The sequence below is a fragment of the Trachinotus anak genome, unplaced genomic scaffold, assembly GCF_046630095.1.
Source record: "Trachinotus anak isolate AG129_WGS33_773 ecotype Australia unplaced genomic scaffold, CSIRO_AGI_Tana_v1 ptg000007l, whole genome shotgun sequence".
Taxonomy (NCBI): Eukaryota; Metazoa; Chordata; class Actinopteri; order Carangiformes; family Carangidae; genus Trachinotus; species Trachinotus anak.
The window spans coordinates 10,077,761-10,097,619 of NW_027273858.1; the positions used below are offsets into that span (position 1 = coordinate 10,077,761).

Genomic DNA, 19,859 nt, shown 5'->3' on the forward strand with positions numbered 1-19,859 from the left:
CGGAAGTTGAACGAGTTACGTCGTTTAGCTTGACGCTGGTCCGCTAACTTCTGCGCGGCCAGCCAAACGAAGCATGAGGTGTTTTGACTGTCCGTTTTTCTTCGGTGGCGTTAAATAACCAACATGTCGTGTCGTGTGTGATGATATGGTTGGTATTGCTGTTTTGTTTCGTACCAGTCGTTCAAAGCGGAAACGACGGCGAACTCTTTTCTGTATCCTCCACCTCCTCGACCAGCGTCCTGTGAGCACCGCTAGCTATGATGTGACTGAGTAACTGCCGACGAGGGGAGTTATAATTGGCATTATCATAGCTGAATGGCTACAACACTAGCTTGTCTGCCTTTATTTAAAGCGTGAATGCTGTTATTTCGATAGACATTTGAGCTTCGGGAGGAACCGCTATATTTTTCGTGGCGGAAATAACCGGAGAGACCGCATCCACAGCGCTGCAGCTCATATCCGAGAGAAAGATGTCCTTCTTCAATTTTCGGAAGATATTCAAGTTGGGGCCCGATAAGAAGAAGAAGCAGTATGAACATGTACACAGAGACGTTAACCCGGAGGAAATTTGGGAGATTATTGGGGAACTGGGCGATGGGGCGTTTGGCAAAGTGTACAAGGTAATGTATTACATCCGCCTCGGGGTTTTCTAGCCCATTTCTTAAGACAGTCGCTTCCACTGTGTTTCATGTTGTTGCATGTAAGTGATAAGATAGGACGTTAAAATGACAGCAGCGGTCTTCATTCACGCCACATCCTCTAGGCCACTAGCCTGTCAGTTATGTAAATTTTCGTTTCGGATGCAAGCTGTGACAGTTCACTCATACTATTGACAGCACCTTAACTAACCCATCCTGCCTACTTAGCTAAGTCTTCCTGTTGAGGGAGTGAAAACAAACGGGAGCTAGGGCTGTGTTTAGTCACAGCTTAAACCCATCACGTAACTGTGTCAGGGGCATTTCCCCTTTTGGAGGTTTTAAGGTAGGCCCTGTGACAATGTAAGGGTATAAATATGACTTTGCCATGTCATTGAGTTGCACTTGGCCTCAGTCAAACTGGTGTAGGTGTGGTTCACTACCACAGAATAATCATGGCCCCAGAAAATGCCAATCTGGATCGTTGAGGGTTTCTCTGAGAAATCTCAGACACACAGTTAAATAAGAACTCATGAGAGCAGGTACTGTTAAAAAAACAAACTTGTCATTCCCAGACATGTAGAATTGGCCGTTTATCAATAAAAGACTTTGTTGATAAAAGACAAGAGAAAGTTAATACCACACAGTGTAACAGGTGTGTATGTAGATTTAGTGTATTCTTTACTTTTCATGCTCAGTGTACTTGTTGAGAGTTTGTCACTTAGGCTTGATGGTCTGTTTGTTTCACTAAGACATAGTGTGCATTAAAAATTAGCTGGACACAACACTCATGACACTAGTACAGTATGTTGCAATGTAATGAAATAGCCTCAAAACAAATGCTACGGTTATGAAGCTCTTAAGATGCAGATTTTGCTGGTTAAGTCAGATAGCCAGAGAGGGGTTATTTCCTCCTTCTGAGGCTGTATTTTACTGTGTAGGATTGCTCTACATTGCAAACTGTTCATGGTTTTGTGTCCACCACCTCGAATCTCTTCTGACTAATGTTACTCTCAAGGCTATCTTTGTGGAGTTTGTCTGGGAAGAAAAGAACAATTTGAAATAGTTAGCAAAATGAGAAGCATTCAGCTTTTTTAATATACATGTATTTGTTTTTTGAACATTATTTTGTTCATTGAACAACCTTCAAAAAGGATTGAAGTATATAATACAAACTTAACAAACAATTATCAGATGAGAAATGTGGGTATTTTAGTCATTTAGCGGAAATTAGTTTCACAGGAAGCTTAATCTCTTTATTAATTTAAGACTGCTTGATTTCACTGATCCCTGTTGAACGTATTTCTCTCTCTCTGTGTGACTTATGTGTTCCCTTCCTGGATCTCTTGCGGTCAGATAATGCAGTTAATGGCTGAGAAATCTTAATTTGTCTGTTTCCAAGTCTTATGAGCTGATTAACTAACTGTGGTGGAAGCCAGAGAACTTTCACATGCTCTCAGGCTAAAGGTGTAGATAAATATACACTTTGCAAATACTGACCCCTTGTTCCCACACACATCGGAGTTGAGAAGAGTTGCCTTCATCAGGTCACATTACTATCAACACACGCTATGCATTTCATCAGTTATTTCACAGGCTTTTGATGTTTGCCTCATTTGGGCGTGGTGACAAAGTGTGAATCAGCTGTGAAAGAGAGTGAAAAGTGAAGAGTCCAGACCTCTCACACACGGGTGCAGTACAATCATCACAGGTTGTACTGGGCCTTTTTAAGTAGCAAAGAGGTGTGTCATTGACATTCGTCAGGAGCAAACACAAAATCATTACATAACCATGTTTACGCAGCCAGCCAGTTCACATTGTTACACTACTGTACTATCTTATACTATGAGAGACACAAGTTGAGTCGTCCTGCCATGTGGTCATGAGATTTATCATCATTATAGTCTATACACTATCAAACAGGTCGAATTATTTGCTAGTCTTGAAAGGTTATTTAGCAACATGCAGGATTTACTTGGTTATTTTTAAAGAACAAATTGTTTTAATCTAATTTAAATATTATTATGACACTCACAAACTCTCTCATTTCATCCCTCAAAACAGACCAGCATGTAGAGTTAAGAAAAGCGTAAAATATGATGTACTTAATGACCAAAAGCCAGAAACACTACTTGAATAACTCAGTGATGGGCAAATTATCTCTGGGCTCTCCATCATGAAGCTAATACTGAATGTGCATATGTATTAGTGATGGCCTGTGCTAGACAGGCGTTGGCCAGTACAAAGGAAAAGAGACAGGGAGTGTGTCAGGTCAGAACTGTGTAAATATAGGATCTGACACACTCTGCAGTAGTTGCTCCTAACAACTCCCTCCCATTTCTTTTTCCTTAACTCCCTGAGATTGTGTCTGTATCCATAAACACTAAGTCCAAAGCTGGCCTTAAAATAACTTCTCATCTACTTGTTTGACGGGGTGTGGGCGTGGTCATTTTTTTAATTTGTTTTTTGAGTGCAGCCCAATCGGGAGTAAATATTTTGAGGCATGTGTTATTGATAAAAATTCATAAGCCATTTCCCTAATCAGAAACCTCTTAAATCATAGATTTATTTGGTGTAATCTTTAAAAACTGCTACTCTGACTTCACATTTCATCTTCTTACAGCAGGTGTTTCAAAGTGAAAGGAAACAAAGAAAAGGGTAGAAAAAAAAGGAGGAGGAAGTAAGCAGGTTTCACAAGATGAGTTTTTGGTAGAGTAGGCTAAAGGACGATAGTTTTTTGTATTGTAAATATTTTTGACTTCAGATGGGTGCTGCGTTTTTGTTCCTCCAGTAATTCTGCTTTTCAGTATATAACAGCATGTTGTCATAAATGCTCAAAGAGACTGCCTTCAGCTACACAAGCCATAAAACTTTCCTCTGTTTATTGTTCTAGCTCCACAATGTCTTTTGTCTTAAATGAAATTGTTAATGTTGATGGATGTTCTTCCACAGTAGCTACCCTACAGTACCAGCAATACCATAAATATATCAGCTCACACACTCATTTGCTACAGTCTTTAGCTTTGTTCTGTGTCCTTAAAATTTATTTATCTTGTGTTCTAAGAATATACAATACTAATAATTTTCTATTTTTGTGTTTTCAATGTTGCTCCTAGGCTCAGAACAAGCAGAATGGGACCCTTGCCGCTGCCAAGGTTATTGACACAAAGACAGAGGATGAATTGGAGGATTACATGGTGGAGATTGACATTCTGGCCTCTTGCAACCACCATCACATTGTCAAATTGCTGGATGCCTTTTATTTTGAAGACAAACTTTGGGTAAGTAAGCGAGCACCTGACTGAGAGAACTGTTTTGTGTGTGTGTGTGTGTGTGTGTGTGTGTGTGTGTGTGTGTGTGTGTGTGTGTGTGTGTGTGTGTGTGTTGCTGTTGATTTGAAGCCAAGGAGACAAAGAGGCAGTGAACTAGTCGCATATGAGGACACAAATTCATAACAAGCCATTATTTGTTATGCCGTTTCTCAAAGAACTTACATCGTTCGATTAAAGGATAACAGCTCTGTATTCTTCCCTGTCACTTTCAATTGAAGAGTTTAAAACCAAGCATTTGACACATTTAGAGGCTGGTATGAGGCTTGGAGTGCATGCTCTGCCACAGGATTGCCTGACCTCCTGGATGTCACAGGTCATATTCTAGAAAAAATGCATATTATCATCATCTCATGTTAAGAATCAAATTATTTTAATAAGTGAAGCAGTAGGTTAAAGAATTTTCTGATAACAATTGGAACCTATGACTTCCATTTTTTTTTACTTTACTCTTGTTCTTCCACAAGTGGTCAGCAGTAACTATAGTCTCTTTATTGTGAAAAAAGAGTCAAATTCTCTGAACCCATTTTCGAATGAGTCCTGTGTCTGCGTCCTTATCAAGCTATTTTACTGTGAGCAGAGAATTAAGTCACAGTGCAGTTTTCATACATGTTCAGTAGATCTCACTCTGTGTGCAGTAAGAGGCCCCACAGCAATTAGGTCCTGGCAGGTGGTGTCATGTGACCATCCCTTGTGGACTGGCCGCATCTATGGGAAGATAATGGAGTGGTTTTGGTGGCTGGAGAAAGTGCCTGTGAATAATTCAAAGCTTCATGCAGGTCGTCCCTTCCAGCCCCCATGTTTAAGCAGCATGATGAATGTGTCACTGCCTCTGCTTTGCATGTGTTGGGCATTGAGTTAATGTGTGATATGTTACTTTTTTCTACTAAAGATTAATCAAGGAAAATATTTTGCTTAAAAAAAAAAGAAAGATTTATTTTTCCATGTATGACGTCAATTTAAGCTGAGAGTACTAACACCTATCAGAGTCACAGTTATGCACAACGGGAATAACCACTTAGTTTCTTCCCATTGTTTGAGTCCCTGAATAGAGGGTGGTGCTCGGTTGTAGCTCTGATTGATTTTTTTCTATTATCTGATACTACGAACTGTCAAGTAGCTGGCAAAGCCAATATAGATGAAGTGATGGTCGAGTACATTACATCAGCTATTAGAGCTGAGGTCAGAGGCTGGGCAGTTTTACATCTCAGTAACAGTAATAGGGAACAGTGTCATGCTTATCTAATGCACTGTGGCTTCTTATAGTAAACTTAAATGTCTCTTTGTATTATTATACAGCAGTTTAAACTTTCAGTTTTAAGTGGCATACTATATAACCTTACATTTGACAAATGTATGATGATATCACTGGCCTGCTTCTTCAGAATATTCCTTCTTGAATGTTACTTTAGTACAGATAATGTGTTTAGATACAGTATGAGTGGATAGAACAATTGTTTGTGGCAGTAATTTAACTATCTGTACTCAAAAAATGAAATTGTCTCGACTGAATATGACATGTTGTCTTTAAGGACAGTGTTGGCTTAAGTCTTTATCTCCTAGAAATACTGTAACGGTTACCAAAATGAGGAAATGATTTTTCATCAGAATCTATGATGAAATATCCTGGATGTGAGTCATATGTAGATATTCAAAAAAAGCATTTACACTGTAAAGAATATAAATGTACAAGAAACCATGAGGAGAGCCTCCCAGTCACTTTCTCTTGCTTGTACCTAGAATCTGTTTTGATCCAACAAACATAAAGATTGTACTGAAGTGAAAAAGAGAAGATATAAGGGTGGTCAGTATGGATGTTTAGCATCTGATTGATTGGCTTCTTGGAATGGCTCCACAACTTAATCAATAAAATAGAACAGGAATGCTGATGTCTGTCCTATAAAGGTCACGTTGTTCACCTACTGTGGATAACAGCTCCTCTTTTAAGCAAATAATGTGCTATAGATGTAGTGAAATCAGGGCTTAATTCTATTACAGTCTATATTACTTATTGTTCCACTTTTTTGTTTTATCGTTGCAGATTCTGATTGAGTTCTGCGCAGGTGGTGCAGTGGATGCCATCATGCTGGGTAAGTCCCTCATTCATTGAAGGAAACAGAAAAACACTATAAAGTTCTGGTGCTTTTTCTCTACTCCAGTCTCAAATGCCAACTCTTTTTATTCCACCCAGAAGCCTCTGTGGGATTTTTTTCCCTTTCCCCAGTTGGAGACAACGTTCCAACTGTGTAATTATTGTAGCTCAGATTCCAAGGAGTGGTTAGTCCACTTCTAATGCCTGCAGTTTCTCTCTTATTTTGAAGCTTAAAGAAACACCTCTCCACTCTTTCTTACATGTGAATTACCGTGACAAAGAGGTTACCAATTAATTCACTCCACTGTTGGATGTAGATGCATTCTGCTCTGTGGTCTGACTCACCTAAAACAAATATCTTCCCCCAGATTTGTCAAGTCATATATGCTGTCTGGTTTAAGGGTGCTATTGAATATGATCCAACCATGACATTTGATGTTAATTTATTCAAATGGCCCGGTGTGTGTTTGTAACAGTGCATCACAAAAATCACAATAACAACATATGATCTGGAAAAAATGCAGCTTATGAATTATCCATGTGCATGTTTATCCACAGAACTGGAGAGGCCCCTGACCGAACCCCAGATCCGTGTGGTGTGTAAGCAGACCTTGGACGCCTTGTCTTACCTCCATGAGAACAAGGTCATCCACAGAGACTTGAAAGCCGGGAACATTCTCCTCTCCTTGGATGGAGATGTGAAACTGGGTAAAAATAATTTTTTGCTGCTGCGTTTGCCATCATAATATTTCACTACAAGTGAAGGATTATTTAGCAAGGAAAGATCACTTATGTTCCAGCTCAGGACACGTAAAGATACTTACTTAAGCATACTCCACAGAACACTAGATGAGTCATTTTGTGATTTCTCTCTCAGATGAATGTCCTTGGTGACCACTCAGAACCCTCCTGCAGGGCCAACACTAATAGGCTTAAAAAGCTAATTACTTAAGTCAGTTGTGAATCCCTTTGCCATCAGTGCAGTGGCAGCCAGCTGAGCAAAGTGATTTTGGGGATAATGTTGACAAGTGCACAGTTTAAAAAGTTACCAAATTAAGTGATATGTTTTCTGTCACCCTAAAGCAGAGAACTGTATTTTTTATACAACATTTATGTATTGGAGTTGGTGATGCGCTGAATTGGTTACATAATATTTAAGAAGTTAAAGTATTCATGTTGCTGCTGTAGCATCCATAGCTGCTGACTCCCTGATGATTCATGTTCTGTAGGCAGAGGGTCATGACGGAGCCTGGCAAACAATAATTATCAAGCAGTCACCAGGGACTTAATGATAGATCTCTCTTTCCCTGTAACGTGTACACACTGTAAGTGATGCGAGAAAAAGAGAGCATGCTGAAATAGTTGCACAGGTAATAGAGGTGCTGGCAGTGATGGTGTACTCTAAGAGCATTACGAAATGGAGATTGAGGCTTTTCTGCCCATTTATGGGGTCCGTATTTGTAAAGCTGAAAGCAGGTTAGTTAAGAAAGAATTTGGCTATAACTGTTTGCTCTAGTAGAAATGTTCTCAATGTTATTCTAGGTCTTCTGTTCTAATGGATTCTCAGTGTCATTATACAATTTAATTTCTCTCATGAAAAGAATCATAATTAATTTCTACTTTCAGCTGACTTTGGGGTGTCTGCTAAAAATACCAAGACATTACAGAGAAGAGATTCTTTCATCGGCACTCCATATTGGTGAGTCATTCAGCCTGGAGTCATTCAGCCCAGCATTCACCCCTGTCCATCATTTCATTGTCTTACTGTGTCCCACAGTTTGGGGTGATGAATTTTCTATGCAGTTTCACAAAACCTGTCATAGAATGTGTGATAACAGAAAGCAATTTAGATGCACTTGAGTGTTAGAAGACCTCAGCTTTAAATATTGTGTTGGCTTCCAATCTTTTGAATTCCAGTCCAAAATGCACATACTATTTTCATTTCTTTGAAATGTAAAGAAAATGTATCTTTAGGAATCAGAAAGATATCAGGCAACATGTCTAAAAACACTTATTCACTTTAATTTGCCGTCCCAAATTAATGCTTAATGCTGACTTCTGATTTTGCAGGATGGCCCCAGAGGTGGTAATGTGCGAAACGTCCAAGGACCGTCCGTACGACTACAAGGCCGATATCTGGTCCCTCGGGGTAACCCTGATAGAGCTGGCGCAAATTGAGCCACCCAACCACGAGATGAATCCCATGAGAGTGCTGCTGAAAATAGCCAAGTCCGAGCCTCCTACACTCATGCACCCCTCTCGCTGGTGAGATGATGCACTGGTGATTACTAGAGAGGTGGCACTGGAATGTTTCCGGATTGGAGATAAGGATATGTTGACTGTTAAATGTGTGAAAGTGTGGTAAATTGTTAATGCTTAACTGAATAGCCACAGGGGGAAGAATGGTATTAATTTGGTTCCACAAAGCAGGGCCCAGGGACACTTACTGTGTTATGTGTCCAACAACTGATTCCTTGTTATTTATTCTTGAAAGGTCGCCAGAATTCAATGACTTTCTGCGGAAAGCACTTGATAAGAATGTGGACAATAGGTGGAGCACAGCACAGCTTCTACAGGTGAGCTGCCTTGTTTCATTCACACCCTACTGTTATCTCTCAGTATGCAACCACCTACACAGCCTAGAATATAACCCGAAGAAAGAATACACACTAATGCAAAGAATCTGAATGTGTCATATTTTAAAGCAGCAATTAAAATTCAGAGGTCCAGTTGTAAATGGCTTCTCTAATAATAATTATATGTTCTTATATCATTTCAAAGAAAATAAAGGCTTTAATAAGTACATGACAGAGAAATGTGTATCTTAAAATAAAGTGCTTAATTTAAAAAAATTAAATAAAAAGTGTAGCTTGACTTTTCCATTTTTCCTCTGTTTTTGTTAACTCCATTTCAGTCTTGTTAACTCAATTTCATATTTTAAAAGTCTCAACCATTTTCATAGTAAACAATTTCAACGCACCTTTACAACTGAACAGCTTTAATACCTCCTTTTCTCTTTCTTTCCCTCTTACATCCCACTTTCCCCACTTATTTCTCTGACATTGTCTATCATCTCATCTCTCCTGTGTATGTATCTCAACACTGACTCGAGTTGCAATGATTGCCTGAGTAGCATCACATGACCAGTGCTGTAAAGACTAGAAAAGCTGCGCTGGTTAAAACAGAAACAATTTAATTATTCTCAGGTTATAGGTATACTGGGGTTTAGCTTTTAGTCACCTTTGATTTAAAGGGTGTTATTTTCAGTTTTTCCTCTTTGTGCTTGTGTTTGATTGAGTCTGACAGTTTGTGAAGGACAAAGATCTCTAATTCATTTTGATGTCTTGTGTCCCTGTCCATCTGTGTAGCATCCCTTTGTCACCAGTGTAACTGATAGCAAACCTCTCAGAGAGCTCATAGCCGAGGCCAAAGCTGAAGTCACAGAGGAGATTGAGGACAGCAAAGAGGAGGAGGAGGAAGACGAGCCTGATACACCTCTGGTATGTACTTTATTAGTATATGTGTATACAGTAACAAGCATAATAGCACCCAACCAAATATTTTTTTTAATGATGTATGAGCTCGAACAGTTATTGTTAATATCTTTGTGAAATACAATGCTGTGACCTTTTCTATGACTTAGTGATGACATATTTTGATTATCATATTTTTCTTACTGTTGACTCAGGCTGTTCCTGGGCACAAGCGAGCACCATCAGATGCCAGTGTGGCCAGCTCAGAGGATGACAAAGTCCCACCAACTCCCTCCACACTGGAATCTGTTACAGAAAAGGCGGAGGCAGAGCCTGCTGAGGACCGGACCAGTGATAAGCTCTCTGATGAAGGACTTGGAACAAGTGAAGTTGATAAGAATGAGGAGGAGAAACTCAATGAGGTGTCTGAAGTCAGTAATGAAGACCTGGCCTCTGGGATAATAGAGCCCACAAAGGACTTTGTCTCACAAGATCCCACAGAGGCTAAACCAGAAGATAGTCAAGGTGAAGAGATTCCTGCTGAGCCTGTAGTATCACAGCCAGAAGAACCTGTAGATACCCAGCTTGTTACAGATGGTCATGAAACCAAGGAGGAACAGAAGGAGACACCAGAAGAGAAAATGGAGGATGAACCTAATCAAATAACAGAAGAAGAAAGAAAGCCTGAGGATGTGAAAGAAGAGGAAGAAAAAGAAGCAGGTACAGAAGAATCCAGTGAACCACAAGAGCAACCTGAAGATACACCAGAGGACCCAGAATCTGTATCAGGAGAAGTAGCACAGGCAGAAGAAGAAAACAAAGAAAGAGGTGAGGAGATGCCTCAACACAAAGTGACAGAGGACAGAATAGAAGACACAGTTAATAGCACAGATGTAAATGTAGACACAGAGAAAATAGAATCAAATGTAATGGACACAAACATGAATGGAGACACAGACAAAAAGTCAACTGTGGACGAGTCCTCCACTAACATCTTGTTGGAGAAGGAGACCATAGAAAGTCAGATAGAGGAAAAGCCTGAGGATCAGGCAGAGGCAGAGCAGCCTGAACAAGAGAATCGGATCAGAAAGGAGGCTGAACTGGAGAAACAGGCACCAACTGAATCCACAAATGGAGTCAGTGATGAAGTCAAAGACACCTCTGAGGATTCAGAAAAAGTGGTGCCATCTGAAGACATCCCTGCAAAGGAAGATGAGGAGAAAGCTACCCTTGCCGATGAGAGCACTTCTCAAGATGCGGTCTCTGTCCCGGAGAGTGAAACAGATTCTGAAACCAAGATGGAGCAAGGAAGCCCTGCTGTGATCAAGCCAGATGTGGAGAAGGACTCTGACTCTGGAAGCAGCTCTGCTGCTGATAGCAATAGCCTTGACCTCAATCTATCCATCTCTAGCTTCCTGTCCAAGAGCAAAGAAGGGGGCTCTATTTCTATGCAGGTAACATGATCTGTGCCTCACTTGCAACCTCAGTTGTTAAATTATCAACACTATCTTAATAATTCTTCATCTTAATCTTTATAATGATAATAATTTCTGCTTCCACAACATCCTTGTCTGATTTGTAGGAGTCAAAACGTCAGAAGAAGACTCTAAAGAAGACACGCAAGTTTATGGTGGATGGTGTGGAGGTCAGTGTGACGACATCAAAGATAGTGACAGATAACGACACCAAGAGTGAGGAGATGAGGTTCCTGAGGTATGTCTGTACCCAATCTGCTTGCCATACTGTTGCTCTAAATATGGGACACGACCTATTAAACATGCCTGCCTGAAATAGTTCTCGTTCATTTCACAGCTCCCACAGCTTTTTACAAATGCCAGATGGGTTATCTCCCATGATGAATTCTGCATTATGTTACTGTCATCTCCCATGTTGCCTTTTAAAGAAATGAAACGTGCTGTTCTGACTGTTTATACAAGTGCTGTCTGACTATTTATCGTGGGGTTCCTGACCTTAAAGGTAGAGTAAGCAGTGTTGTCCACAATGTTGGACTCCATGGGTGGATGTGTATGACTTGTCCATGGGGAAATGGGGACACCGGTACCTGCTTGCTAACTAACCAGTTGAGATTAGCTATAACAAACATTAGAAAACAGAACAAAACAGACCAACACAAACTGACCTACTGGCTTTCTTAAACATGGCCAAGCTAATGTTACCCTCCTGCCAAGGAGAAACAGAGCAGTCTCTGCATCCGTCTACATGCCTTTCAACTCTCGGAGGTCCCTCCACCATAGTTTGACGGTGTGAACTAGGCTGCCACATCAGACGGCTGGCGTCCCATCAAAACATCTATAAATTTTTATAAGTTTTTACCGGTCATGTCAGTCTCTGACCCGGCCCTGTCTGTGTGCCTGTCAATTGGGGTGCGGGCCAGTCACAGGAGGCAAGTCCAGGTCTGAATCTCTGAATTCAGTCCAACTGCACAGTCCCCACTGTTAGAAAGCCAGAATCCTCAAAGCAATAGAAGAATGTTATAATGAATCTTTTTATTACATATTAGAAAAAACTATGCATCAATAAAATCCTCTCAGAAATTAAAAATAAAAGTTTTGTGTGGAAAAAATAACAAACTATTGAATTTGAGATGAGTAAATATGGTGACATTGCACTGTTGGTGTGGTTTCAGGCGGCAGGAGTTGAGAGAGCTGCGCCTCCTGCAGAAAGAGGAGCAGAGGGCCCAGCAGCAGCTGAGCAACAAGCTGCAGCAGCAGAGAGAGCAGATCTACCGGCGCTTTGAACAGGAAACTACTGTGAGTCAATTTGTTCATACCACAGTGGTGTGATGTTTTTTTGACTTGGCAACTCCTAAGAAACAAGCCGCTTTATCTCAAAGTTCATCTAAATCTAACGGAGTGACTTGCACGAAGCTAAACACTTGTCTATATCACTGATAATTTAGTATTTCCACTGTGAAGCTCAGTACTTAAATCAGTGTAGGTCACAATATTAAAAACTAAAAGTTTGTCTTATATCCAGGTTAAAATTACACCAAATACAGTTAATTTCCCCCCTCTCTCCTAAGTAATAAAGCCCTGAAACAAATTTTAGGTTGTATAAGTGTGTTCATCTTGTGATATTGTAAACACTTCCAGTCATCTTGTCAGTGTCTGTTGATTCTGTCTGTGCAGGCTAAGAAACGTCAATATGACCAAGAAGTGGAAAATCTTGAGAAGAAGCAGAAGCAGACCATTGAGCGACTGGAACAGGATCACACCAGCCGGCTCCGAGACGAAGCCAAACGCATCAAATCGGATCAAGACAAAGAGCTATCCAAGTTCCAGAACATGCTGAAGAACCGCAAGAAAGAGGTATGGTCCTGCAAGACTGTTTCTGCATGGAAGTGCCTTCAATGGGCTGATCAGCTCTTAACAGCGGGAGCCCTTGCATGTCATAAATACAAGCTGTTTAATAGTGCATGTGTTTAACAAGTTAGCCGGTAGCTTACTTGGCTGTGTCATATTAATCCTATAGGAGTGGTGTCTCTTGCTGTTCTGCCTGCTACTGTATGTGTGCAAATGATGGCAACAGGCAGACTGTGCCATCGTTCTCGTAGATGCTTCAAGCTTCATGTTGTATCCATTATTCATCTGCCCCTAGGCTTCTGGTTGCGTCTGTAGCAATACTGCGCTACTGTGCTATTTGTTATTTTTAGACAACCATTTAATAAGGTTCAGACTAAGGCTAAGCTCATCATGATGATGTACTGGGCTTATTATACATACATGCTAAATCTTTATTAGTCTTTTCTGACTCTTTCTCTGCATCCTTAAATGCATTGTTGGTTTTTTGGGTGTGCTGGCAGTTTGTGTTTTTCGCTTTATTCTGCTTTTTTATGGCAGTTGTACCGTTAAGCATCAATTGTGCATTATGATGCCCTCGGTGGTGGTCGTGCTTGTGCTGCTCTCAATTTGCTTTGTGGGCCACTAAGAGTATACTTCAAGTGTACTGAAAAATATGACGTTATTGCAGGTTGGCTTAAAGTGGTTGTCGTTGTATAGCAGCAAAAATATAAGCTATTGCCTACTGATAAAATGTATATTTTTGTACTTTTTCATTTTTGCAATGTTGTACTCTTAATTGAAAATGTCCTGTTACTGTGTATTTTAACTAACCATGTCTCTTGTATGAGTGTGTGGGGTGGCTTTGGTCTTGTGACGGCCAATTGTTGAAGATTTTTCCAAGTGGTGTTGGGCTTATTTGGTGAAATAATAAAAGCCTTACATCAGAGTAACTGATATGGAATAGTCTTTAATAGAACTGCAACATTTAATCAATGAATTAATCAACAGGTTTTTTTGATAATCGGTTCAATGTTTCAATAACTTCTCAAGCAAAAATGTTAAATGCAAGATTGTTCCAGCTTCTCAAATGTAAGGATTTGCTGCATTTCTTTGTCTTGTGATAGTAAAGTTATTATCTTTGGGTTCTGGACTGTTGATCGGACAAAAAACCCAACGTGAAGATGCTACATTGAGCTTTAGGAAATTATGATGGCAATTGTCTGTTTTTTTTTGTTTTTTGTTTTTTTTTTTCACTGACCAAAGATTTAATTGATTAATTGAGAAAATTATTGACAGTCACATTGATAATGAAAATAATTACTAATTGCAGTCTTAGTCTTGAATAAGTAGTGATATTTAAGCATTTTATGATTAATATTTAATTTTAACAGCATTCAGTTATAAAGTGAGAGCTTGGGAGCTGTTAAATATCCAAGGTCGTAGTTATGATGATGATGATTCCAACTCAGTTACTCTGGTTTCTTAATTTCAATTTCAAGACTCAAAATAATCATCCTGATGGCTGTGGGAAACAAAATAGTACAAGGAGAGCGGTTTTTTAGACTAACATCTTCTGCCAAATAGCAGTCAAATCTTTCTTTTGACTTTGTCTTGACATGACTCTAACTTGTACAGTTCAAACTGACAGTTGTGACATGCTCTGAAAAGCTACTAATCAAAGACTGACTGACTAATCACATTGATCAGTTGGTGGCTGGACGCAGTATCTCTCCTCTCAAAGTGGGCCGTGCATGTCTTCTACTCTTGTTGGCCAGCTTTGTTAGATTTTCAGGATATACATCTACCAGTTTCTGCACATACACTGTAGGTCAAACAGGAAGTCGGACAGTCACCCAAACACATGAGAAAAGAGCTCATGAAACGCTTAAAGGAGGACCTATCGCTCCTTAAGACTGCAGAGGTAAACTATCACCTTCTGTCTCTAACTCTGTGAAAGAGTAAGAGGTTACTTTTTCATCTCTCTTTCTCTTTTTTCTTCTCTCCTCATCGCCTGATTCATTCAGTTAAGGTTTTCATATGCACACAAACACAAAAAATTGCTGTGTCTGTAATCGCTCCTTATTTTCCAACTGGTGCACTGTAATACCTGTCCGACGTTTTAATTGAGTGTGTGAATTTTAGGTATGGCTGAGCAACACAACAGTACAAATAAGTCGTTCTCAGCCATCCAAGATTTTACCATACTGTTTACAGTGAGAGTTAGCTTTCCCTTTAATATATGTGGTGGTATTAAGCCATTATGGGCAAAGACATAAATCAATGAGCACAACAGCTTCATGGCCATAACAGATTGACAGAATTGTAGCGTCAGTGTGATGAAGTACTTTGATCTGTTGTGTATTTAATTCACTCCTATCAGGTTATTTTGTTTGCAAGCGGTTTCTCAAATGAGTTTCCAGAAAATGCAATACATCATGATAAACTCTCGGCCTCCCATATATTGCACCTGTAGAGTCTAATGTAATCCATTACAACTGTTGTGTTGACACTGTCATAGAAGTGTTAATTCTATTAAATGTTATAGCATTGAGGTCATAGGTCATAGTGGTGATGTTGCACTGGACTGCATCCCACAGTGCAAACCTCTGCATCTGAGATTACACCTGCGATAATTACAGTTAGTTACATGTGTCAGTGGTGATGCAGCTGATAATAATAATGATGAAGTGTCTGCTCTCAATTTGCAACTAACCACAGAGAACCCTAGAGTGTTAATCACGCAGGAAACGGTGAATTAATGAACGAGGGAGCAATTGCAGACACAGCTGTTGTTTCCTCAGAAGACATCTGCACTAAAAGCTTTTTCCAGACTTTGTTTTCCTGTGCATCTTTTATGAATTAGATGTATGTCATGTGGACAAAGGCCTTCTTTTCTATAAAAGGTAACTCTCTGATTATTAACACTCCATGAGCCAGTAGCATGGAAAGTAACAAAATTGCCGTTTTTGCAAGCTGGATTAAACTGAAATGCTGGATTTATGAGAAGAGTATTAATAACTAATGAATGAATAACAAATGACTTGCTCCTAACATTTATGCAGAACTGTGCCGCGTGCCTTAAACTCACTGATATTCCCAAAGTGGAAAGGGCCATCTCTTACATAACTTAGGAAGAATCAGTGTGTGTGTGTGTGTGTTGGTGTCTGTGTGTGAGAGTGAGAGATCCTCAGCCTGCTGTGTGCTGTCTGTGCCTGATCAGGGCGAGTGCGCTGTGTGCTCTCCTCCGCAGGCAGTGGCCCAGGTTATGATACAGTCTTTTCAGTTGTCCTCATGCGCACTCTTCAACGCTCAGATGCAGGATGTAAGTCCCCCCACCCCAACTCCCGTCCTGCTTCTCACCATCTCTGGCCCATACTTAGATGTGTGCAAAATTTAGTGACAGGGTAGTTTTTGATGGTTCAGTTTCACTTTAAGAATGACACATGTAAGCATGGGCGTTTTTTATTTTATTTTATTTTTTATATTTTATATTTTTTGAGTGTTGTTATCACTGTGTTTGTGCAGTGGTTCTCTCTCCCTCTTCCTCTCCTGCTCAGTATTTTTCCTCCACCAATTCACAAATGTTCTGCATCTAGTCTGTGTATTATATATGGTTTTATTCATATTTGCATTAAACTAGATTGAGTCTGGGAGTGAACATGTACGGTGCTCTGTCCCAGAGATGTTGTAGTTGTTGATCCCTTTCTGTCTGGATCCATGTTTGTCTCTTGTCAGCCAAGGTCCATATACCCACTGACTGCCCAGGATGGATGTAAAAGTCACTGTTATTGTGCGTAATTTGGTTATGGTATGGATTCAGTAGTATAATGATAATGCTACCTAGGTTTACTACTGATGAAGTGAATTCTGTGTGATTATAGGATCAGTTATGCCTAATCATAGTTAAGTAATAGCAGCACATAACCTACAATTTGCCACCAGCTAGGTATTAGAAATCTATGGTTAAAGATAGAAAAGAAAATTGGTTGTTATGTAAGGAGTTAGTGTAGTTAGTGAATGTAGGCTGGGCTCTGGACAATGTGAATGTCACTATAGATGTTGTCTTACATAAAACTGTGAATCTGAATCTCTACTGAACTGTTAACTTTTCTTTCTTTCTCTCTTCACCTCCATTGTGGATCGTTGCCATCCATGATCTCTGAGTGTCTCTTCTACTGATTCCAGTTGATGATGTGACATCTTAGTGCTCTGTGTTGTGCTGAACTTGAAGTTGATGACTTGACTAGGCATTGTGACATTTTATTCTGCCTCCTCTCTCTGCTCTTGGCTGTCCCTCTGTGTGATCCCTATGGCTTCCTCTGGCTGTTTCTCACTGCTCCCCTTCTCTGTGGCTCCTCAGGAGCAGGAGTTCCTACAGAAGCAGCAGCAAGACCTGGACGGAGCTCTAAAGAAAATCATCCAGCAGCATAAACTGGAGATCGCCACTATTGAGAGAGACTGCCTCAACCACAAGCAGCAGCTGATGAGAGGTAGAAGCTTGAGAAAGCACTACTTTTACTACTTAACTACACTACTTAACATTACAGCTTACTGTTTTTCAAAGCATACCTTTTTTTTTAAAATTTACTGCTTAAGCTACAACCTTCTATTTATTTTAGTATGCGGTGCAAATCAGATCATAGACACTTGAAACTTGCTCGAGATATGCAACCTTTCCCAGTGAATATCACATTTGTCAACTGATTTGAGGTTGCGTTCATGTTCTGGTGAGAAACATGGTAACACTTCTGGTTCTGATGTCTTTAGCTTGAAGGCGCCAAATCAGCAGACTGTTATCAGTCCATTCTTAGACTATGTTATCATGAAATGTGACAAGAAAAGAGGTGACATGATGTGATGATTACCTCCCAAGCAATCAACTCAACTTAAGCATCTAAGTTTCAAGTCTCTGAAAGTTCATTCTCATAATGAGAGACCATGAAACCAACTGCAGCCAGAAAGGAAAAAAAAAATTACCTTTTTTAAAACTTTGACTCACGCTCTGTATATCAGCGACATGTCAAGTCAAGTCAAATTTTATTTATATAGCGCCAAATCACAACAGAAGTTATCTCAAGGCAATTTCCAAATGGAGGAGGTCTAGACCTTCTTTTTAAAGTAGCGGCCAGGAAAAACTTCCTTTAAGAGGCAGAAACCTCAGGAAGAACCGGGATCAAGGAGGGCAGCCATCTGCCTCAACCAGTTGGGTTTGAGACACCTTTTTTTTCGCAGTGGAGCAGTGTGTAAATACTGACTTTGACATCCAGACAGATGAGAATACATACGTGCTGTTTGGGAGGACATGTTACAGCTTGTCCAACTTTCTGACGGTGTTGCCTGTTTGTTTTTGTTGTCACCAGCATGCATGTACATGTCTGATAACTCACACTTGCGAAGCCTCTCGTGATGTTTTTGTGTGTCTGCACATATGTGTTTTGTAGCTCGAGAGGCAGCCATGTGGGAGTTGGAGGAGCGCCACCTGCAGGAGAAGCACCAGCAGCTGAAGCAGCAGCTGAAAGACCAGTACTTCCTGCAGAGACACCAGCTGCTGAAGAGGCATGAGAAGGTAAGAGCTCCGAGCGAGATCTGCACTGGGAAATGTACGGTGTTGTGTAAGCAACCCTGCTAAACTCAAAGCTGTGTGCATCTGTGTATTTTCTAGGAGATGGAGCAGATGCAGCGCTACAACCAGCGGCTGATAGAGGAGATGAAGAACAAACAGACTCAGGAGAGGGTTCGTCTGCCCAAGATCCAACGCAGCGAGGCCAAGACCCGCATGGCCATGTTCAAGAAGAGTCTCCGCATCAATGCCACAGTATCTGTCACCCCAGAGCAAGAGAGAGAACGGATAAAACAGGTACAGACACTGAGTGTGGACTCCTGCTGCTGCTGTTTTACAGTTTGTACTTGTCACAGTGAAGGAGTAGTGACTGAACATTCATGGTCTACTTTTAGCAACACTATGTCACTCTGGCATACAGTCACACCTAGGATCTGCCCAATACAAACAGTGGTCTGGATCTCAAACCGGTAACTTTCCAGTTACCATTTCACAAGTTTCCCTGGCTCTGTCATCCTCATGGTGGTTTCAGTCCAGTTTAGTTCAGATAAAACCAGCGTAGCAAAAAGAGGCAGTTAAAAACTTGATTAAAAAAGGCCATTGCCTGACACTTTGAAGTGTGCATACAAAACAGAGATACTGAAAATATTTTTTTGATTAGTCATTGTTTGAAATGGATCGCTCCATGGCCATGTCCCTCACTTGTCCTTCCGCATAATCACCACTCTATCATTCTACCACGCGTGCTTGCGCTGCCCATAGTTTGAGCAGAACACTTATCAAAATACGACCTTTCTGCCAAAAAGACAGATCGCGTAATAGTTCTGTGTGGTACTGTGGTATATAGAGTTTGAGGGATGTGCCATTAACAGTTGTCTGTTGTATTTTGTGTGTGTGGTCCAGTTTGCTTCTCAGGAAGAAAAGAGGCAGAAGAACGAGAGGCTCCATCAACACCAGAAACACGAGAACCAGATGAGAGATCTGCAGCTGCAGTGTGACTCAAACATCAGGGAGCTGCAGCAGCTACAGGTGGAGCTACAACACACACACACACACACACACACACATTTTTTATGTGTTTTTGTTTTGGCCAACATTTTGTGGATGCAATAGGAGAACAAGCTGCAATACCTAGATTATAAAGAGTGGACTGTTATTACAGAAGGATAATGAGAAAAACACTTGAGCAAACAACTTCTGATGAAGACCTAAAGACCCAATGCTGATTTTTTTTTTTTTTTGTTTATAAAAATCGAAATAAATAACAACAAAGAGACATACGTGTATTCCAGTATATTCATTTATCCAGGACATTGACCCTGTGTTTTCCCACATCTCTTTTCAGAATGAGAAATGCCACCTTCTGATTGAACATGAGACCCAAAAGCTGAAGGAGCTGGATGAGGAGCACAGCCAAGAGATAAAGGAGTGGAGAGAGAAGCTCAGACCCAGGAAGAAGGTAGATTTA

General features: G+C 40.4%; 1 protein-coding gene across 3 annotated transcripts in view; it reads left to right on the forward strand.

Moving 5' to 3' along the window:
• slka (STE20-like kinase a) overlaps window positions 1-19,859 on the forward strand; it is a 22,175-nt gene continuing 2,316 nt past the window's right edge. Inside the window, exons 1-18 of one of the 3 annotated variants that reach the window (XM_071480398.1) lie at window positions 1-620; window positions 3,752-3,916; window positions 6,006-6,054; window positions 6,615-6,764; window positions 7,683-7,755; window positions 8,127-8,321; window positions 8,551-8,632; window positions 9,425-9,556; window positions 9,745-10,983; window positions 11,112-11,242; window positions 12,177-12,300; window positions 12,679-12,858; window positions 14,660-14,752; window positions 17,192-17,321; window positions 18,273-18,397; window positions 18,494-18,688; window positions 19,295-19,420; window positions 19,737-19,850. In XM_071480398.1, coding sequence (XP_071336499.1) covers window positions 471-620; window positions 3,752-3,916; window positions 6,006-6,054; window positions 6,615-6,764; window positions 7,683-7,755; window positions 8,127-8,321; window positions 8,551-8,632; window positions 9,425-9,556; window positions 9,745-10,983; window positions 11,112-11,242; window positions 12,177-12,300; window positions 12,679-12,858; window positions 14,660-14,752; window positions 17,192-17,321; window positions 18,273-18,397; window positions 18,494-18,688; window positions 19,295-19,420; window positions 19,737-19,850 — 3,453 coding nt within the window. In that variant the 5' untranslated portion in view covers window positions 1-470. Of the gene's footprint in view, window positions 621-3,751; window positions 3,917-6,005; window positions 6,055-6,614; window positions 6,765-7,682; window positions 7,756-8,126; window positions 8,322-8,550; window positions 8,633-9,424; window positions 9,557-9,744; window positions 10,984-11,111; window positions 11,243-12,176; window positions 12,301-12,678; window positions 12,859-14,659; window positions 14,753-16,081; window positions 16,154-17,191; window positions 17,322-18,272; window positions 18,398-18,493; window positions 18,689-19,294; window positions 19,421-19,736; window positions 19,851-19,859 lie in introns of all 3 variants that reach the window. The other 2 variants (XM_071480399.1, XM_071480400.1) reach the window with 2 other exon arrangements.